Genomic DNA, 16,112 nt, shown 5'->3' with positions numbered 1-16,112 from the left:
GGCTTTCAATGTGTCTCTGTAAATCTTTAAAAGCACCCAGCTTCCTAGACACAATGTTTTAGGAGGCTTAAATGGAAATATATACCTTCCTTGGCCCTTATGGAATCACAGAATCATAGAATCGTTTCGGTTGGAAAAGAGCTTGGAGATCATCAAGTCCAACCACTAACCCAACATTGGCAAGTTACCACTAAACCATGTCCCTAAGTGCCACATCTACACGGCTTTTAAATACCTCCAGGGATGGTGACTCAACCACTTCCCTGGGCAGCCTGACAACCCTTTCAGTGAACAAATTTTCCCTAATAGCCAATCTAAACCTCCACTGGTACAACTTGAGGCCATTTCCTCTTGTCCTATCACTTTTTACTTGGGAGGAGAGACCAACCTCTACCTGGCTACTCCCTCCTTTCAGGCAGCGATAAGGTCTCCCCTCAGCCTCCTTTTCTCCAGGCTGAACAACCCCAACTCCCTCAGCCACTCCTCATCAGACTTGTTCTCCAGACCCCTCACCAGCTTCGCTGCCCTTCTCTGGACTTCCTCCAGCACCTCGATGTCTTTTTCATAGTGAGGGGTTCCCCCTCTTTCTCCTTCTTCCTATACCATTGCCTATAAATCGCTGGTCATATACCCCATGAGGACAACCTAAGGAGGCATTGTTATATTTTTTGAAGGACCCTTTTAGTACTTTTTTTTAGAGTCCCTAAACCAGCAGGGTCATAGGAACTGGGAAGGAATAGGGATTGCTGGGAAGCACTTCGGCATCCCTTTTGTAGGAGTCACAGCATGCGGGAAGGGAGAAGGGAGAATATGGGCTTGATGACTTGAGCTATTGCTTTTACTTGAGGTTTCTTGTCCTCTCTACACATTTTTTGCTTTGGCTATTGCTCTCCCTGGAAGAACAGCTCTGGATTATGCACAAAGTTGGTACCTGCTGGTACAAACGCTCCCAGTAGTCCTGGGTCATCAGGCGGAATAGGGAAAGGAAAGCCCAGCCAAACGTGTCAAAACTAGTAAAACCGTAATCAGGATTTGGCCCAGCTCTCAAGCATACATAGTCTGGAGGACAGATCCTAGAAGTAATAATAAGAAGTGGAGCTCTTTTAACCATGCAGGTTTCAAGGAAAACTTCAGTTTATATGAGAGTTATGATTATTGTTCAGCTCTGCATTGTATCAGGTTGCAAATCAATTTTCTACCCCAGGTAGTATTGGCTGGAAAGTGGGATGGAAAAAGTAGCACCCACAACCCAGCAACGAAGGAAGAAGACAGGCTGGAGCAGACCACCAACCCAGGACAACCCCCTCATCACCAATCCTCATCCCCTGCCCCTCACTGCAAAGCAGCTGCATCTCCCTCCTTGCCCAACCCTGTCCTCCAAAACCCATGGGTTTTTTTCCCAGTTTAACACTCATGAGCCTTCGCAGAGAGGAGGGTGTCTGTCCTTTGCTGTATCTGAGATTTTTCATGTTTCCAGTTTTTTCGTACATCCGTGGAGAAGAGAAAGACAGCACTTCTGGAAGGGCTCGAAGAAATTGAGACCTGAATAAGCCAACTGCAGGTTCACGCTCCATTCTCTGGAAGTATTAACTGGCTTTTACTGTATTTTGTTTCTGCATCCAAGGAAAGCCTGTAATTTCTGCTTTCATCTCTTGTGACTGGGCAAATACGGAAGCACCAAGGCAGAGAAAACTTCCAAACAAAAAATATTTGTAAGCGCACTTACCCAGCCCCAGCACCACATAGCAAAACATCTGAGGTGCCCGCTTTCTTAGCAAAGTATGCTATAAAAAAGTGGGGGGAAAAAGAAATTAAAACCAAAGCATTTTCTAGCCTGAATCCTCTATCCTTTAATACAAGCAGTGATGAGTAATCAGTGACCCGTAAATGTATGTGCACACACACACACAAATTGCTGAGTAGCAAATATGAAACGAGCACTAGAGTAAGAGACCGGTCTCCCACGTTCACAGTGACTGCAGCAGATTGCAAGATGCCCTGTCCTCATTTATAAACATGCACATGTGTATGCACAAATTGCAGTCCTTAAACCTGAATTTTTTTTTAAAAACCACCACTTTGGCCACATCTGCATGAAGGAAATCAAGAATCAGAGGGCACAGGCTCAAGCACGGTCCCTGGTTTGGTAATCGTTAGTACAAACTCTAGCACACTTTTGGCCCGTAGCAATTAGCCCTCCCCAGGACAGCGTACAAACATCATTTTGGGGTAGCATGGATGAGTTCTGTTTCCAAAGAGCAATAAAAAGAAAGGCCTGTTTTGAGGAGGAAGAAAGAACACTTGGCCGTGTGGGTATACACCATGCGGTGTCATGGCCCTGCTGAGGCAAACAGCAGGTCCTAACCCCGCTCACTTGAGAAATACACATTTCTCCATTAGGATGCTGGAGCTGTGCCCTTTTTGACCTCTTCCCCTATTTTTCTTAGCGTGAGTTTCTCTGATGCCTGAACTAGCAGCAGTCTGAAAGTAATAGCTTTGGTGCTAATAGCTCATTAGCCCCATTAAGATGTGGGTTTATTAACCCAGATGCAAGGGAGGTCTCATGTCTTCCTGGTGCTTCTCAAACCTCAGCTGTGCTCATCAGGTAAGCCAGCAAGATTCAGAGCCAGCAGGAATCTTTAATATCAGCTGTACCATACCATGTAAATGCACCATAAAGGAGTGAGTCACTCTCTGGGCTACTTTCCACCCAAATTTTATTCAGCTCTGCTCCTGCAAACTGATAAAAAGTCTTTTTAAGAAGATTCAGTGACTGAGCTTCAGAGAATCGTAATAACATCTAGTTCCCCGTGTTGGAGATGGGAACTTCGCACAAATTCAGGACCATAAAAAGTCAACTCATTAAAAAAAAACCAAACCCAAAAAAACCAATTTAATAGAAAACTAGACTTACAGTCCTGTAAGTCATAAATCCTGCAGGAAAGTCATCTAGCTTTCACCCAACCTGTATGGTCCCTCCTGTTCCTACTGTCATCACTGCGAATCACCCTGCGCACACTGTGTATGGCATGGGATGTGAACAAGGCAAAGCTTGTGAAGCAGCACAGATTTTCACATTTTTGAGCCCTACTTTCTCTAGGCCACTGCTTTTATACAGCTGCAATGTTTTGCATTATAAAAAAGCAAACAACAAACAAAAAAAACCCCGCAAGTAAAAAAAAAAAGATGGTTTTGTTTGCTGTTTTTTCAGTATAGAAAATTAGTATTTTTTGTATATGTAAATTTCTTTGTTCTTATGTGTGGTTTCTTGGTAGGTACAAGTATATTGCAAAAAGTTTTTCCTCAAAAATCTTTGTATAAAGGCTTTCTTCCCCTGGACTATGAAGTTTATAAAGAAATCCTGTCTGAACAAGTCTCCCACACAGGGTGCATACAAACAACAATCCTGCGTAAATTTTTTATGTATTTCAACATTTCCCCTGGGAGAATGCTTTTCTCCCTATATAACTGCTGCTGTGTCTGAACTCGCTGGTGGAGATTTTCTGCAGTGATGAAGCTTTCCTCACATTTCTGGCATAGATATTGCTTTCTTTGAGCATATTTTTTTAATGCCTATTGAGGCTTTTCCTTTCGGGTTTGCATCTTAAAGTTGCTGCTCCCCTGAGAATGCTTTGGTGTGCTTTCAGATCTCTGCTCATTCCATCACCAGCCTCAGTCAAGACATATGCATGAAACATGTATCTTATATATATCTTATATAAGGCATAAAATATATATCACCTCTATCAGACAGATATGATGTGAAGAAGAAAGCAACTTTGACGTTTAAACATATTTGTCTGTTTCAAAGTGAAGAGTGCTTCACTGAGCAGCAAAATGAAGATGTACGGACTCTTCAGCATGTAGTAAAAGGTGAACTTTGGGGAATTAGAGCAGAGAATGAGCTAATGCACGTTTCAGTTATTGTCATATCATTCTGGGAAACAGAGTTGGATGTTACTGGAAAATTTGGGAGTGCTTTTTCTTATAATAAAGGGAAGAGGTTCATTCCTGGATGCCTGCAAGCTGCTCTGGCAATCTGAAGGCCATTATCAGGTAGTTACTCATCAAAATATCAATCACCAAAACATCACTATAATTTACAGCAGGGGTTATACATGCACGCATAGGTGTCTATACTATCATCTGAAAAAGAATTAAGGAGAAAAATTACCTGTATCATTAACAAATAATTCATAGGATTCCCATCTTTTGTTGAGGAAATGAAGCATTTCATTGACTTCTGTAGAGTTCCTGACACACTTTTGTCTTAGATTGCCCTTAAAAAGCTGGAGGCCTATGAGGGCAAAAACACTCAGGCAGAAAACGGTCAGGATCATCACATTGGCAAGTTTCTTAACAGACTGGATAAGTGCCCCTACAATGATCTTGAGTCCTAGGAAGACAATATACAAAGGAAAAACAGGATGAAAAACTGAGATTCCTATCTCATACTGGATTAGAGTTAAAACAATGTATAACAACCAAAGTACCAAAATTACTGCTTAATAGGTGGCAAAAGTATTTGCAATGCAAACGTAGTTTGGTTGAGAGAGTAATTAATATGAGAACAATATTTTTTCCTCATTTGATTGACCCAACAATTTCCAGATGTTCCTTTAATCCCTGTAAAATATTTAGGCGAGGATGAGGAACCAGAGACTCTAGTTTTTCTTATCCAGAAAGAATAACCTGCATAATTCAAACAAAATTTCCAACACGAGGAGTCTGTGAAGAGACTGTAAACAGTAATGCCTATCACCAAAAAGACCAGAAAGAGAAGACAGAGGCAATTTACAGGTTCTTAATTTGTATTTCATCATGAGAAAGAATCTACTGGCTTTATAACTAAGGGAAAAGTGAAAAGGAAACTATTTTCCTAGGGCTGATGTAAGATCATTAATAGTAAACTCTGCTCAGTCACCAGAGGTGTTGAACCATAACACATAGACCAGCTAGAAGATCATTCTATAAAACTGACACCGTAAAGTGTTAACAAAATCTTTAAAAGCATAATGAAAATAAATTAAATACAAAATTGTTTCTAACACATGATTTATTCTGGTTGGGCCAAGTGAACCAAGACACTATTTCTGTCCACAAATTCAGCTGAGTCTGCAATCAATGGAAGATACAGAAAAACGGGTGGGAAAAAAAAAAAGAAAAAAAAAAAAGAAAAGGCTAAAGCCCACATTTTGTTTGGAGCAAAGAATCAGTTGTAAGTAGCGAAAATATTCAGCAAATGGAATTTCTCACCTGGGACTACTGAAATGGTTTTCAAAGCTCTCAGAACTCTGAAGGTCCGAAGGACTGAGACGCTCCCCAAGTTACTAAATGCTCCCACGTACCTGTAAACTCAGGATGAGACACGTCAAGTGGTTGAATGGAGTAAACAGGGCAATTATTTTACAGTGGTCATTCTTAACTGTCATTCCTTTGGAGCGTATTTTAAGTATCAATAAACTACCTATCAAGGCTTTGTCTGAAGATTTATAAAATAGAAACCCATTTCTCGATTATTCAAATTTCCTTATGAGGCAGCTCTCGGCTTGCGCACAGCTGCTTTTGTGTCAGCATCTTAAAATATCATGCATTTAAAATACAAACAAAGTTAGCACTCAAAATTAATAACTTCAGGCTGAAACGTTGGCTGAACTGGTTTGATCTCCCTTCTGTAGCTGCACCGAACCAATATAAAAGCTTTCTAATTACTGCAAACTGAAGCTCAAACTATGATTTTTGGAGATAGGATAATTTAATCCACTGTCCTGGTTTCTATACAGGTGTCTATTTTCAAACTTACACTTTCATTCACAGGATCAATATGTCTGTATTTGACAGCCCAGCCATTATTTATCACTGACCGAAATGCCTCCGTTCACCTACACACCACAGAGTGGATCTTGCTCTGCACAGCTCCATTCCCTTCTTGAAAGACTCATACCGGGTTGTTATACAGTGAGCGATAAAACAAGGGGAAGAGTCAATGTCCTAGATAGTTTCAGATGCAGTTAGGACACACAGGGGGGTTTTTTGTACAGCCTTTTGCACCAAGAACTTCAAATACAGAGCGCGAGTGCAGGTCATCCATATTTCACATGTTCCCACTTACGCCATAACAATAACGCTGAAATCCAACCAGTTCCAGGGATCTCGAAGGAAGGTGAATTCGTTTAGACAGAATCCTCTTGCCAATATTTTTATCAATGATTCAAATGTGTAAATGCCAGTGAAAGTATATCTAAGGAAGGGAGAAAAGTGCCAAAGGAAACCAGCAATATTAGCAATTAACAGCAGAGACACAGTTAGACTATGCACCGTCTGGGCCAAAAACCAAGCCAAGGCTGCACAGAAGTAATGGAAAGTCCGCTGGTGACTTCAGTGTATTCTATCAGTATCTGACTCATTCGTAGTTTAAGACAGTAGTTGACCACAATCTGGGCTTGGCTATTAACATGCACGCCTGCCATGCTTTTTTGGCATTCAGCGGTCTTTTTCAAACTCTTCCCTGCGAGTCCCCATAATCTGAGAAACACACTACTCCCAGCTACTTGCTAAAATAAAGATCAAAATGTGTATCTTTCTCTGGTTTCAAGTGGCCAAGTGAACATGGGGCATGCTGCGTATTATTTACTTCGGGCACGCAGCATCCATTTCTGTGCAGAATGTTTAAAACACTTAGAGAAATGCAAGAGTAGAGGGTTTTCAATTTAAGATGGCAATTATTCTTATTAATGGAAAATTAGCAGTAAAAGCTCTTCTGGACTTACTGAGTGCACTTATCATTTCAACAAGCAAGCGACCTCCCTGTGGAATTCAAAGGCCTTCATTTGGTAGTCAGCAAATGCACTAAGAAATTATATGGATGTAGTGCTTCCCTTTTCATTTCGAAAGAAGTATTCTGAAATTATCATTGAAACGCAGCTGAGCAGCAGTTTTGATGCCAGCAGCAGATACAACTCCTATCTAACCTTCAATGCTCTCATAGGTAGAGAAGTATCTCAGCATCTTCTGGAGATACGTATATTAATAGTGGGCAGAATCTTGTTCAGGCTTGCACGAGGATTTGCCATTCCCAGCTGTTTTGGTGTCATGATGTAAGTGTGAAACAATCTTAGAGTTATTTTTAAAACTAAAGTATTTTGGAATCTTTTCCTTTGCGCTAGCTGTTAGAATTATGTCATAAGGTTTTTATGCCAAACTGAAAAAGTGAGAGCGGAAAGATTCTTAAAGGAAATAAAAACATGGGATTATCCAGTTTAGGTGTGACTGCAAATGCATGGATTTATCGTGATCTAATGTTGTAAGTGCTGGTGGTGCTGAAGATAAGAGCTTTGCTTTCTAACAATGTCCTGCAGGCCAGGAGCTTCTGACAGAACCTTTTATTAGAGCAAATACTCAGCATTTCACCACTATTAAAAAGAATTTTAAAAGGCAGCTGCTCTTGATGTGCTTCAGCAGCATTGGCAGCAATGGGAAATGTGTCTCGATAAAGAGAAAATAATTACTGAGTAACTTCAGAAAGTGGGATAACGAAGTGGAGCGGTAGGAAGCTGTGAAGATAGTTCAACGGTGGAACTTTATGCTCCTTCACTCCTGCAACTCCACAATTATTGTAGTTATTGAGTTTTTAAGACAAAAAACACTCCCTCAAAGCAAAAAAAAATGGCAAAGTCCTAACACAAGCAACTTTTCTTCTAAATCTCCTACAAACTACAAGTGGTATCCCTCAGGGGTCCGTACTGGGATGAGTATTGCTTAATATCTTCATCAGTGACATAGACAATGGGATCAGGTGCACCCTCAGCAAGTTTGCAGCCTACAGCAAGCTGAGTGGTGCAGTTGACACGCCTGAGGGATGGGATGCCATCCAGAGGGACCTGGACAGGCTCGAGAAGTGGGTCCTTATGAACCTCATGAAGTTCAACAAGGCCAAGTCCAAGGTCCTGCACCTGGATTGGGGCAAACCCCCAGTATCAACACAGGCTGGGGGATGAAGGGATTGAGAGAAGCCCTGCCGAGAAGGACTTGGGGGTGTTGGTGGATGAAAAGCTGGACAATGAGCACTTGCAGTCCAGAAAACCAACCACATCCTGGGCTACATCGCCAGCAGCGTGGCCAGCAGGTCGAGGGAGGGGATTCTGCCCCTCTGCTCCGCTCTGGTGAGACCCCACCTGGAGTACTGCATCCAGCTCTGGAGTCCTCAGCACAGGAAAGACATGGACCTCTTTAAAGGTCCCTTCCAATCCAAACCGTTCTATGATTCTACCTTGAGTGAAGGCTGCAAGACAAGTATCAATAATTCAATATAACTACAGAATTAAAAAATATACATACCCACAGATACTTACTCAACATACTTGCTCCATGAAGGAGATGGAGAAGTCTTAGAGGACTCAGTCAGAGCCATGAATACACAATTAGTTAAAATAGTGCACATGATAAACAAAGTGAATAATGTAAATCATGGGAGTGAAGGCAAGAATATGACATTGTTTCAGAAATGTAACTAGATATTCTATCAGTCATAGACGTAGTATCTGGGTTTGAGTTCAAAGCACATGTAGGAACAGCATGCACATGTATCTGCTGATTTTGAGTCATACTAGAGGTCAACACTCTACCGTTCTTATTCATGCCATCTGGACTTCTCTATGGGGTAGAGATCTGCTGCTCTAAGCATTGCAAATTCAGTAAAAGGATCCTCAATCACTCAAAGCGTGGGAGGATGGATGATTTTCAGTTTCATTTTACAAGCATAAGTTAAAAACTTGCCCGAGGTCACACAGGTGGAGCCCAAATCGTACTCTAAATTGGCAGACCTGCGCTCTTCCTAAAGGTCAGTATGAAGTCTGCCAGGATACTTGGAAAGGACACTAGATAACCATGTTTAGTCAACTTTTGGGGCTGCCTAGCTGCTCTCTGGGGCCTTCTGGTGACAGGGTGTGAACGGGAGCTTGGGCATCTGGCTTATATGTAGACACCTAAGCTTAAGCACTTGGCTCTGGAGGTGAATCTTATGCCTTGTGTAATACCACACATTTTGGCAATCCAGGAGGTAAATGCACATGGGAAAGACATCCAGCCTTCCCATCACCCATCCTCTCCATCCCCACAAAAAAAAAAAATAATCTCCTGGCCTTAGCTCTAGGCATGGTATTACTGTCACAAACCCAGGAGCCGGACCACTAGAGTTCAAATGTCAGTATCAGCCAACTTTCTGCCCAGGGAAAGCCTCAGATGAGAGGCTTCGCTCCTCCAGGGATGTCTGTACCCTGCTACAACGGCAGCTTCGGACCCATTGCAGCTAACTCAGCACCATGCAGCCAGGAGAGGGCTGGAAACCTAAAATACACACAGGGACACCGCAGACTCTGCGCTGGGCCTGATTCAGCCCCGAGCAACAGCTTTATTCCTCTGGTCTCATTCCCCATTGCCAAACTGGAGCAAAACTTCAGTGACTCCCACCCTCTAAGTTTGATGTATAAGGTGAGATCTAAATTACCCCTATATTCCAAAGGCACTCCCTGCAACTGCATCCCTGAAAATTTTCTCTTTCTTTTACTAAAGGTATATATTTTTAATGGGATTTCCTAATGAAACTAAGTTTGCATAATTTTTCTTTGTATGTAGTTTCATATGTGTGCCTGCCTATCTCGGCCTTTTTTTTCTTAAAATTGGCCAATGGTTGATCAGATTTGGCACATAGGTTGGATTTAATTCCTACAGTTGGGGTAAACAGAAGAGGACAGAGACCTTATTAGACCACAACATCACTGAGAAAGGCTTCAGCATGAAATATTTAAAGCATCAGGTAATTGACACGAGATCATTCTCAAAACACAAATCTGTAGAAGATCAGGCTTCAATACGCCCAGTCCTCTCAAAACTATTTCTAAGTAGCACAAGACAACAATAATTTCTAAGGTAATTCATAAACAGAAGTAAGCTGGAGCAAAGAAAAGGCTAGATTCATTCGATGCTCTAAGATATAAAAGCACAGAATTATGTAGATTTTTATAATGAAAGAGAGCAGATGAAGCCAACAAAAGGATATGAATGTACTAAAATTTTAATTGCTGTTCTTCGGATTGGATGGAAAGGACTGAGGATCCATAAGGCACGTGTAGCAGAAAATCTGAAGATTGTTTTCTTTTTGTTTAGCACTATGAAAATCTTTAAAGAAATAAAGAAACATGAAGTAAAAGTTTCAGGAAAGGGACCAGAGAACATATTTTTGTACTTTAGTCTATTTATATAAATGGGAAGACTCTTTTTAATACTTTACTCTCCTTTTCTCATAAACTGATGAAAGAGTTGATACACAGTGACTATCAAGCTGCAAAAAAAACCCCAAAACCTCAGCATGAACTTTCTTTTTGAACCTTAAGGCTTGCCGAGAGTTTTGCACAGAATTAATCTTGCTTATGACTATTCTCTTAAAATAAATTGGACCTCTCATTGAGTCAAGATACATAGAGGTGGAAGAAAGAATCGCAGCCTTTATCGTTATTTGCTATTGTTGATAGTGATCCCCTAGCTCTAAGACCATAGATATTAGTTCAAAGTATTAACGATTTGTCAAGCAATAAGCTTAATTTCCAATGGATTATTTCCCATTTTTCTGTTTGTTATTGAAAATTGTGTTCTTCGATACTTCATGACTAGTGTATAGAGCTTGAATAAGTAGGTTTTAAGGATTCATCAGCAAATTTTTTAAAATAATTTTTATACTTAAATGATAATTTATTATACATTTAAGTGAAGCATAAGCATTGAGAAAGAGGAACACATTGTTTTAAGACATAAAATTTAAGAAAATTTACAAAATTTCTACAAGATATTTCTTGTAGATCTGACTCAAAATCTCCTATTCCTCTCTTATGCATTTTATTTTTTCTGATTCAAATGTTAATGAAGTTCCTATTATTTAGTTCCTATAATTCAAAATTAAGCTTTTTTAAGAAGATCACACCATGTTATTCAGCTGTGCCAACTGCCTGTATTACTATAACCTAGAAAGGGATGACAGTTTTTCGAAAGGGATGACAGTTTTTCCAAAGGGATGTAAGCAGAACTGCTTGATAGATCATTCACATAAACACTTCTTAGCAACACTATAAAACAAACTAAAATCCAAGCATCTTGGTTGGCTCGAACCTTATGATCTTTATAGTAAGGGTCGAGATCCTCCAGTGGTTCCGCAATGAGCTCTGGAGGTGGATTTCCATAGAGAGCTGGTAACTTCTGGAAAGCTTTTAGGTCAAGTTGAGGACGCGGTTTCTCCTCAGGTTTCTGGTCTACAGTATTTCTTCGAGAATTCCTCTTGGCAGCAATTCTCTTTTCAATAGCAGCCAATGATTCGTAAGTGAACTTGCGGAAGTTGTTGGTACCCGGCAGTAAGAACTCGGCCATTTTTCATTCCGCCTTTCCTGTCACTGATTCTGTCCAAATAAAAGAAACAAGAGGAAAGGAAGACAAGTAACTCCAAAACAGGTAAATTACGAAAATTAAACTACTGGTTGCCCATGCATGGATAATAACATAAACTTTCTGAGCCATTAGCTTCTAAAAAGAAAGAAAAAAACCACATATGATCAATACCTTTTTCAGTGAGATGTCTGTTCATAATTTTTTTAAAATTATGTGTATCTGATAGGATGTGGGCAGGCCTAAATGCCCTTGAGCTGTTATTCAGAAAAATACTAAGGTGCTGGTTTAACCCAGGGTTTGGAAATGGGACAGTAAAACCCATCAAACTGCAACAACATTGAATATGTGGAAGCTGTGTCTGCACTAGAAGGAACAAGTATGAAATTAATTAGTGCAGATGTAAATGCTCGGGTGGATAACCCATCCTGGTGGCATCAGCACAGGAACAAGCAGTGTCCAAGCATTAGCAGATTTAACTCAAGATCTATACAGTCAGTATTGACTGACACGGTGGACAAAAATACTTGATCTGACAAGTATTAAGCACAACATTTATATTTTATAACAGAACAACGACAGTGAGATTATACTAGAAAAATACTTTGCATTATTTAATGGAGAATTTTGGTCAGGTATTGGGTAGGATCCATTCAACTAAATGCCATGCTTTGGCAGTACAGTGAATCCAGCCTTCTACCTTAAGACTGTGAAAAGCTTCAAAGCAAGTCCATGAAGTGCACATACACTGACAGCGAAAAAACTGAAAATGGGACAGGGATCAAAATGATCCAGAACCGCACCCTTGTGCTAAACTCACTCAAAAGCTGTATAAGGAGATTTTTCTAAAATATTTCCTTTGGTTATGACATCTAGGAAGACACTATTGATTCAGTAGAGTCACGGAGCTACTGAGCCAGTGCAGTTCCACCTGCAGACTGTGAAATGATCCCATCCAGTCAAGGACCTTACCCAGGATGGATCACTACTGGGTCTGCATGGAAGAAGAACGCATCAGAGGCTCACAGCCAGCTCTTTCCATCCCAAAGCTGCCAGCACCACTTCAATGTGTCCTTCAAAGATGACTCCATAAGTAGCAGTCAGCGCTTATCTTGGAAAGTTTAAGCTGTCCTTGCTGGACAACTGCCAGACGACCTGCTCTTGCACCTTTCCTTTCCAGGCACTATGTGTGACATCCCAGGAAAACACAAAGTCTGAATCAAGAGGCTTTGTTTTAATGAAAATCAATAATTTTTCCAACTGTGTGCTGACTCCCTGTATCTTCCCCTGCCATGCAATGCCATTTCCTTTCTCCCAAGATACAGCATGATTTCGGTTGTCCTCTCATTGCTGAGCTCTAGGAAACCATTGCTGTGGGAACAACAGCTGGAAACCAGTGATGAACTAACTGCAGTGAAATCTCTTCATTTTTCCAGTCTGGCTGCATCTCCCATTAAATGAGCACACAAAATTACACATATGAAAAGTAACCCTTACTTCCAGCACAAAATAGGAACATTTCTGGAAGAGAAATAGGAAATTCAGGCAAGAATACTCATTATTTTATGCTTTTCAAGATCAAGCGCGCAGTCTGGAAGCTGTGAGTAGTATTATAGCAAAAATGAAAACGGTAACACCCACTCCCAAGTTTTCAAGTCATCAGCTAGCCAAAGTGGTATTTGTTTTGTTGATGCCCAGGGTAATTTAGATGTTGTGGTACCAGTAATGAGAGCTGTGAATGATGCATGAAATGACACAATTTCTGTGCAATGCACGGAGGGAATGCAATAATTACTTCATTCTGGTTTGTGCCAAATCATCCAAACATACCCATCCCTCCACACAGCACTTCCATAAAAGTCTACCCAATCTCAGAAGTTCACCATTAAAATTCTGGGTTTGTTGCAGATTCCTTTGCAGTTCTCTCCCCTCTCCTCCATGAAATCATCTTCCAAATCTCAGAATAGAAACTTTGATCATCGCTTCGTTCTCCCTCAAGACTGTTAGAAGGCAGAGCAAAATCTAGGAAGTCAAGGTGTTGCTGGCTAAAGCTAAGGATGGGGAAACAAGGGGAAGAACGAGGGCAAGTGGAGTCTGCAGGTCCTTGGCCAGAGCTGGAAACCATGCAGGGGAGCCTTGCCTGGTACAAGTGGTTTTATAAATTGCTCCACAGGTGAGCAAACATTAAGGAAAGGAAATAGAGTCTTGCACTTGCTGTCTCACATGTTGGGAGCAAAGTTTCCACTGATGGCAGCTGCCAGCCTTGGAGTAGAAGGCCAAACTACGCTTTTCGTTCATGTGCAATTCTGAGCTACTCAGCCTCGTCCTGAATAAAATCTAATGTTAAGTCAAAATGGACTAATCCATAAAAAATGTTCCCAATTCATTCAAGTGTCTTTAAAAATATCCCCAAAATAATTTCTGTTACTCAGAGTCAGGGAGGATAGCATAGACAGTACAGCTGAGATGTATTTCTTTTTTTTATATGAGCTGGGATAGATTTAGCAGTTCGACCAAAAGAAGTAAAAAGTGTTAATGCAAACTCATTTTTGCCTTTGATGTCACAGAAGCAACAAAGTACCACTTTGGCCTTTTCTCAAGACTTGAAATACCTACAAAATGAAGTGATGTTTAATAACTCTTTAGAACGAAAATTTTTCTTATCCTTTGACTGACTGAAGACCAGAGAATGCTGAATGAAATCAATGTGATTGAAGAAAAAATAATAAGAAAACTCAGAAAAAGCATTTATGGTTTGTTCTTTTAGCTGTCAAACATATTTTCTATGAATTATTTCTCAAATACCAAAATGTGTAGCTAGATAGCTTCCGGAAGTAAGGCTGCTTTCTTCCAAATGCTTTTTCCTCTTTAGGAATATTCACGGTGACAGACTAGGAAACAAGGTTATTGTCAAAGATGTTTTCTCTCTTTTTCTTGCTATTACGATCAGCCCAATTCAATCCTCAGTTAATGAATAGAAGTTGTCCTCAATTATTTGATTTCCTGGCTTCATGATCTATTATGGATAGAGTTGAAAAACATGTTGACGGTTACTATGATCAGCATGACCAAGGTAATTAGGATGATCAGAGCAGCCAGGATTACTTTATTACCTTTTTTTTTTCTCTAGCTTGGATGATTGCAATTCTTGTCTATTAAAACTGTCCCTTTGGTTTAAAAAGGCTTTCATAATATGCACAGAAATTATCTCTTAATTAACTGGAATAGCAGTTTTTTGAAGACTGTATGTGAAAAACCTTGTCCTACTGGAAAAACTGAAATTATATTATTGCCTTCAGAGTAGTTGATTTTTGTGCCCTTTTGCATCTTATTCAGTGATAATATCCAATGCCTGGAGGAGCAAAGGTAGGGATTTTTAGACTGATCCAGCTGTTTGTATCTCCAGCAATTATTTCAGGAGCCAAGAACATCAATATGGACCTTGGAAAGACATGCCAACTGCACCACCTAAAGTTACTGTGGTAGACGGGCTGTGCTGCATCTTTCTACATCTGAATTCCCAGCAGGTAAGACAAGTCTTTCTAGAACTGAATAAGGAAAGATTTAGCCGAGCAGTTCAAAGCTTCTGTAGCGCTGTCCTGTTCTTTCCTCAAAAACTTTTATATGTTTTGAGGCAGGTGAATTAACCAAACCAAACTGACATTGTCTTAATGATCTTTAAAACATGTATGGAAATAACTTTTGCATATTAACACATAATTTTTTTTTACCATAGAATAATTCAGGCTGGAAGGGAACTCAGGAGGTCTCCAGTATAACCTGCTCCTCAAAAGGGGTCAGTCATGAGTTTAGGGCTTTATCCAGGCAAAGCTCCAAGGACAGGGACTGCACAATCTGCTCCAATGCTTGACTGTCTCAGTCCATTTGGACCCCTTGTAGTTTCAATTTAGGCCCGTTGCCTCTTGTCTTCCCACCATGCACCCCTGTAATAACAAAAAAAGAAATAAAATGTTGCATTAATTTGAAAGGTGAAAGGTAAATGGCACCCCCTCCCCCCAAATGCCTCTGTATAAGGAAAACAAATATTACACCTACTTCATCCCATTTCATTTACCTATTTATAGCAGCCTACAAGGAACATCTCAAGGGTCTGAATAACACCACCCAGTGTAGCTCCACTGAGAATGCCAAGGGAGACAACGATCAGCATATTTGCTCATTAGTTTCCCACCTTTAGAATATCACACCTAAGATGAACTGACCTGTGGCACCTCCCTTTGAATATTCCAAGTTCAACCCCAAAATGTTTTTACCTTCCATACACAACCTGGTGGAGGGCTCCAGTCCTCTGGGTCTCCCAGCATGGCATCTGAATGAAGGGAGATGGCAACAGCTGATCCAGCTACCCTTTACCCTCTTTGCAATCAATAAAATTGAGGACAGCTAATGTTAAGTAAACATATAGGTTAAGACACATGAAGAGTGCTGAAAAATGCAACTGGGTTTTTTTATTGCCTATAAAAGAAAACTTAGCATGAATAAATCTCACTCCTTCAGTCTGTGATTTACAGCTCACAGTTTCCAGCACCAGGGAATGAAGGTTGCAAACAGTGTGGAGATGCACAAAACGATTTACAAAGACCTGATAGAGCCTGTTAGCATTCATCCAGAAAGCCCCTTTGGGTGGGATCCATCTCACCTCACTGCAGACACCTCCAAGT

The 16,112-nt window shown here is 40.5% G+C and overlaps 1 protein-coding gene across 1 annotated transcript in view; it reads right to left on the bottom strand.

Annotated features, from left to right (window-relative positions):
- LOC141738205 (sodium channel protein type 5 subunit alpha-like) overlaps positions 1-15,757 on the bottom strand; it is a 40,366-nt gene extending 24,609 nt beyond the window's left edge. Inside the window, exons 1-10 of the mRNA XM_074573396.1 lie at positions 15,705-15,757; positions 15,162-15,374; positions 11,161-11,444; positions 10,058-10,176; positions 8,352-8,459; positions 6,113-6,241; positions 5,257-5,348; positions 4,175-4,396; positions 1,727-1,784; positions 932-1,073 (exon numbers count right to left, since the gene is read on the bottom strand). Coding sequence (XP_074429497.1) covers positions 932-1,073; positions 1,727-1,784; positions 4,175-4,396; positions 5,257-5,348; positions 6,113-6,241; positions 8,352-8,459; positions 10,058-10,176; positions 11,161-11,415 — 1,125 coding nt within the window. The 5' untranslated portion in view covers positions 11,416-11,444; positions 15,162-15,374; positions 15,705-15,757. The remainder of the gene's footprint in view (positions 1-931; positions 1,074-1,726; positions 1,785-4,174; positions 4,397-5,256; positions 5,349-6,112; positions 6,242-8,351; positions 8,460-10,057; positions 10,177-11,160; positions 11,445-15,161; positions 15,375-15,704) is intronic.
- Positions 15,758-16,112: the final 355 nt, after the last annotated feature.

Source organism: Larus michahellis, chromosome 2, assembly GCF_964199755.1.
Source record: "Larus michahellis chromosome 2, bLarMic1.1, whole genome shotgun sequence".
Taxonomy (NCBI): domain Eukaryota; kingdom Metazoa; phylum Chordata; class Aves; order Charadriiformes; family Laridae; genus Larus; species Larus michahellis.
This window is presented reverse-complemented; position numbering and strand designations above follow the sequence as displayed.